The sequence below is a fragment of the Merops nubicus genome, unplaced genomic scaffold (genome assembly GCF_000691845.1).
Source record: "Merops nubicus isolate BGI_N331 unplaced genomic scaffold, ASM69184v1 Scaffold44088, whole genome shotgun sequence".
Lineage (NCBI taxonomy): Eukaryota > Metazoa > Chordata > Aves > Coraciiformes > Meropidae > Merops > Merops nubicus.
In genome coordinates, this window is record NW_008628490.1 from 1 (window position 1) to 1,281 (window position 1,281).

General features: G+C 65.7%; 1 protein-coding gene across 1 annotated transcript; it reads right to left on the bottom strand.

The window, feature by feature from the left end:
• Window positions 1-3: 3 nt before the first annotated feature.
• On the bottom strand, window positions 4-1,014 carry LOC103779040 (receptor activity-modifying protein 2-like; the record flags this gene model as incomplete). The annotated part of the gene is made up of 3 exons (XM_008946656.1): window positions 4-67; window positions 421-523; window positions 904-1,014. Coding segments are annotated over 3 exons (278 nt in total), but the record flags the coding sequence as incomplete, so codon positions are not given.
• Between the last annotated feature and the right edge of the window lie 267 nt (window positions 1,015-1,281).

Sequence of the window (1,281 nt, forward strand, 5' to 3'; positions counted from 1 at the left end):
GTTGGGGTAGCCGTAGTGCAGCTGGTCAGCGCAGGTCTCCAGGCAGGCCCGCAGGAAGCTGTAGGGCCTGGGGAGAGAGCACTGGGGCACTGAGAGGGGACGGAGGCGTGCGAGGGCACGGACCCTCCCATCAGCCCGTGACCCCTCAGCCCAGCAGCACTCCCCAGCCTGCCGGGGGCTTGTCTGGCACCCCACTGCCTGCACCAGCTAGCGCCATGCAGGCATAAGCTGCCAGAGGGGAAGGTGGGCCCTGGGTCCCTTGCACCAGGAGCTGGAGGCCTGTCAGCACATCCCAGGGGCTCTGCCTTCATCAAACACTTGCTGCTGTATCCCTCCTGAGAGTGGGGACAGAGGTCCCTGAGCCCCCCATGCCCCTGCAGTGCTGCCTGGGAGGGCTCCGCCCATCCCACCACCCCATACCTGCTGATGACTTTCCACTCGCACAGCTCCGACACTGTCACGTTCCTCATCAGCTCAACGAAGAACTCCCAGCACTTCTGTGTGCTGTTGGTGTACGCCTCCTCTGCAAGGGAATGGTGCTGGGCGTGGGCAGCACGCCCCTGCCAGAGCCTGTCCCTGCTCGTGGCTGCAGGTTGGTGATGCCCAGCACCCGGACCCGTGCCTAGGCCCGTGGGGAGGACGTGGGCACAGTGAGGAGCCGGACCCCGCAGCGTGCCACCGTGATGCCTGCAGCATGGCAGGAGTGCAGGCTATTGCTAGCTGTCCCTACTGTGGCCAGCACCATGGAGGGCTCTATGGCACAGCTCCACTATTTTGGGGATGGACAGAGAGCATGTGGCAAGGGGAAAATGGGGGCCAGAGCTGGTGGTGCAGAGCTGGCCCCGGCCAGGGCACCGTCAGCCTCACAGCGCCGCCCAGCCCTCGCCAAGCCATGGCACTCACCCACGATCTGGGCCGTCCAGTTGAACAGAGCTATGGATGGGCTCGTCCTGGCATCCTGGGCAAAACCCTCTGCCTTGGAGTCCACTTGGCATAGCCCAGTCTCCAGGAGCGCTGTGGAGGGGAGGGGACAGGATCAGCAGCGTCTGGCACTGGCAGGGCTGGGGCATTCAGTCCCTCGTGCAGGCAGAGGCTGTGGGGCGGGGGCCAGCTAGGCAGCTAGGCTGTGGGCAGCTGTCCAGGGGCTCGGAGGGGCTGTTGAGGGCCTGTGGGGTCTGAGCTGTGCCCCCCACCCGCGGTGAGTCAGAGCAGGGGCCACCCTATGTCTCCGGGTGGTTCCATTGCTGCCAGACAGGGCTGGGGCAGGAAGAGGAAGCGCTG